This window comes from Colobus angolensis, unplaced genomic scaffold (genome assembly GCF_000951035.1).
Source record: "Colobus angolensis palliatus isolate OR3802 unplaced genomic scaffold, Cang.pa_1.0 Scaffold36, whole genome shotgun sequence".
Classification (NCBI taxonomy): domain Eukaryota; kingdom Metazoa; phylum Chordata; class Mammalia; order Primates; family Cercopithecidae; genus Colobus; species Colobus angolensis.
The window spans coordinates 6784888-6789051 of NW_012116932.1; the positions used below are offsets into that span (position 1 = coordinate 6784888).

The 4164-nt window shown below is 41.4% G+C and overlaps 1 protein-coding gene across 1 annotated transcript in view; it reads right to left on the minus strand.

Moving 5' to 3' along the window:
* The window catches only part of MLH1 (mutL homolog 1), a 55063-nt gene that overhangs the window by 36605 nt on the left and 14294 nt on the right, over nt 1-4164 (minus strand). The window contains 4 exon segments of the mRNA XM_011953348.1: nt 700-788; nt 935-977; nt 3366-3478; nt 4061-4069. Coding sequence (XP_011808738.1) covers nt 700-788; nt 935-977; nt 3366-3478; nt 4061-4069 — 254 coding nt within the window.

The window sequence follows — 4164 nt, forward strand, 5'->3', positions numbered from 1 at the left end:
AAGCTCCGCCTCCCGGGTTCACACCATTCTCCTGCCTCAGCCTCCTGAGTAGCTGGGACTACAGGTGCCCGCCACCACGCCTGGCTAGTTTTTTTGTATTTTTTTTTGTAGAGACGGGGTTTCACCATGTTAGCCAGGAAGGTCTCGATCTCCTGACCTCGTGATCTGCCCGCCTCAGCCTCCCAAAGTGCTGGGATTACAGGCGTGAGCCACAGCGCCCGGCCGCTTTTCTTGATAATGAAGATTTAGTGACACGAATCTAGTCTTCAAGGGCAGGAAATATTTTATTTGTCTTTATATCCCTAACTTCTAGCACAAAGCCTGGAATATGAGAGGCAATTAATAAATGTTGAATGATAAATAAGTGAAATCCTAAAGTGATGATACTGGAAATACAAGGAAAAGAAGGAGCATTGGAGGATAAAATAATTCTACTACACTACAAATTTTTCAAGACTAAGACCTTGAAAGAACACGATTCACGCCACAGCATCTAGAAGATTACATGCACCCAGGAAGTGTCGACTACATGAAATAAGAACTCCATTAACAAATCTGAAGCATAAAACAAGCCTGTGTATTTGACTAAAGCAAATTCTTAAGGCAGGTACTATCTTGAAAGGTTCCAACATAATGTGATGGAATGATAAACCAAGATAAGAAATGTAAAAGATTTTTTTATATAGGTTATTGACATACCGACTAACAGCATTTCCAAAGATGGAGCGAATATTGTCCACAGTTGAGGCATTGGGTAGTGTCCTAACATCAGCTACTGTCTCTCCCTGCTGATAAACAAACAGCAGAAGACACAAGGATTTATTGTCTCACGGTTGAGACTGAAACATCATAACCCTATCTCCACCAGCACACTATTAAAAATCCCTTCTTCTTTTCATAAAACAAAACCATCTCCCATAAACCAATAACTTACTTTTTTAACTGAAAAACTAATGCCTGCATTGTGTATTGAATACCTGGAAAAGAAAAACAAAGGAGTAAGAAAAAAGTTGTCAAAAACACACACTAGATGGCAGAGCCCCCTTTTAGTTAAATAAGTAAGTGGAGTTGAGTAATCTAAACAAAGGTGCACATAAAGAAAAATATCTCCATACAGCCTATTAATATTTTACCCACAGAAAAATAAACCAGCAGAAACTTCACAGAGATATAAATGCTAAATGTGACTGAATCAAAACACAGGCTCCTCTCTACTTTTATAGGTTGCTGACAGAATCAAGGATATCATACCACAATCTCTTTTTTATTTATTGTTATTTATTTTTGAGACAGAGTTTCACTCTTGTTGCCCAGGCTAGAGTGCAATGGCACGATCTTGGCTCACTGCAACCTCCGCCTCCTGGGTTCAAGCGATTCTCGTGCCTGAGCCTCCCAAGCAGCTGGGATTATAGGCGCCTGCCACCAGGCCCAGCTAATTTTTTTTGTACTCTCATAGGGTTTCACCATGTTGGCCAGGCTGGTCTGGAACTCCTGACCTCAGGTGATCTGCCTGCCTCAGCCTCCCAAAGTGCTGGAATTACATGCGTGAGCCACCACATTCGGCCCACAATCTTTTCACTTTTTTTATTTTCAGAGTGTCCCAAAGGTCTGGTTTGCCTCAAGGACATCTTGAGAAGCTAGCTCTAACAAGCCCTGCTTTTACTCTCTCTCAAAGAGTCCTCAATACGCCCTCCTTCTCACTGGCTTCTTCCTGCCCCTGGGTCTTATTCCAGTATCTCCCAACCTTTTCTTGGTTGGCAGTCATTTATTTCTCTTTTCTCTAGGAAGCTTGTGAACCCAAGAATTGTGCCTAGCAAAATGCATTTATTAAGTAACAATGTTTCACTTTACCACACCTAGAACCAAAACAGTCAACTAGAACGCCTTTATTTTTAGGAGGTAATGAATATTCTGACACTGATTTATAAAATTCCAAGAAAAAGCAAAGACACTTGATGTATAAACCTGTGTCATTTTATTGAGGTGAAATGTTTGACTCATTTTAGATTTTTTTAGAAATACTGAAAAAATAGGCCAGGTGTGGTGGCTCATGCCTATAATCCCAGCACTTTGGGAGGCCGAGGCGGGCAGATCATCTGAGGTCAGGAGTTCAAGACCACCTGACCAACATGGAGAAACCCCATCTCTACTAAAAACACAAAATTAGACGGGCATGGTGGCATATGCCTGTAATCCCAGCTACTCGAGAAGGCTGAGGCAGGCAAATCGCTTAAACCTGGGAAGCAGAGGTTGCGGTGAGCTGAGATCACACCATGGTACTCCATCCAGCCTAGGGAACAAGAGTGAAACTCTGTCTCAGAAAAAAAAAAAAAAAAAGAAATTTTGAAAAATGGCCAGGCGTGGTGGCTCACGCCTATAATCCCAGCACTTTAGGAGGCCGAGGTAGGTGGATCACCTGAGGTCAGGAGTTTAAGACCAGCCTGACCAACATAATTAAACCCCCTCTCTACTAAAAAGAAAAAAAAAAAAAAATAGCTGGGCATGGTGGCATGTAATCCCAGCTACTCGGGAGGCTGAGACAGGAGAATCGCTTGAACCCAGGAGGCAGAGGTTGTGGTGAGCTGAGATTGCACCATTGCACTCCAGCCTGGGCAACAAGAGTGAAATTCTTGTCTCAAAATATATATATATTGAGGTGAAATGTTTGCCTCATTTTAGATTTTTTTAGAAATATATATATATTATATATCACAATCAATGATATGTGGGTTAGGAGAGCCTATACTGAAGCCATCTGTACCATCTGTACCAGCAGAGTAAGTCTATCATGGATATAAGGTTTTCATCTGTCCTGAATCCCTTCTCCTTTTTCTGGTAACAGCCTCTCATCTTCCTTTGGGAAACTACCTTTATTCCATTCTATTTGATATGCACCCTTAGTAAGACTGCCAATCAAGAAACCTTCTCCCCATAGATATGGGCACATGATCATCAAATGCACTGTTAAGTAAATTGACTCCAGAGCAAAGTCAGGAAAAGAATGAAAACAATTGGTGTACAGTAATGACATTAAGTCCCAGAGGCACCCTGGTTCTTATTCTCTCCAAGGGGCAACTGCACACACTTCATGTTGTAACTCCTAGACTTCCACTAAATTTCTTTTTAGCTCAAGTTGGCTAAAGTCAGTTTGTTTTGCTGCCATCAACGAGCTCTCATTGATCTAAAGACCAATTGCTCTTTCCTGGGGAGATGAGAGAAAGTGCAAAATTGGTGGCTAAACCTTGACCAGAAATTAGTTTTACTTTTCACCATCTAGCTCAGCAACTGTTCACAATTTATGAACACTAGAACATATTACCTTGATGACAAATCTCAGAGACCCACTCCCAGATTTTGGACTGTACCTGCCAACAATTTCCAAAATTTTCCCATATTCTTCACTTGGATTTTTTAAAGCTTTTCTCCTCGTGGCTATGTTGTAAAAAAGGTCCTCCACCTGAACAGAAGATCAATTTTTCTTGTAAATTCATAGAAGTATATGAAAATGCAACCCAAGATGTCCTAGCAAAAGCTAAGTCTTAAGATAGTGAATCCAATTATATTTACCAACCGCTCAGTTCTAAGAACTGACTGAGGCCAGGATAATATAGCATTAACAGAAGAATTAAAGGACATTTTTCCTGCCTCCCACATTCATTCACTGATTTCTCAACTATGCACTGGGGGCTATCTTTGTGTCAGGGTCTTTGCTTTGTGCAGAAAATATGAAGACAAAGCATGATCTTCCTCAGAAGAGTACATGATTTAGTGGGACACATATGTAAACTGAGAAGTATAATTTCACATGGTATTCAAAGACAGGCCGGGTGCAGTGGCTCACGTCTGTAATCCTAGCACTTTGGGAGGTCAAGGTGGGTGGGTCATCTGAGGTCAGGAGTTCGAGACCAACCTGGCCAACATGGTGAAACCCTGTCTCTACTAAAAATACAAAAATGAGCCAGGCATGGTGACGCATGCCTGTAATCCCAGCTACTCAGGAGGCTGAGGCAGGACAACTGCTTGAACTCAGGAGGCAGTGATTGTGGTGAGCTGAGATCACGCCACTGCACTTCTGCATGGGCAACAAGACTGAGACTTTGTCTCAAAAAAAAGATATTTTTCAAGCTAATAATCATCACAAAATTTCTTAGATCATTTGAAGTT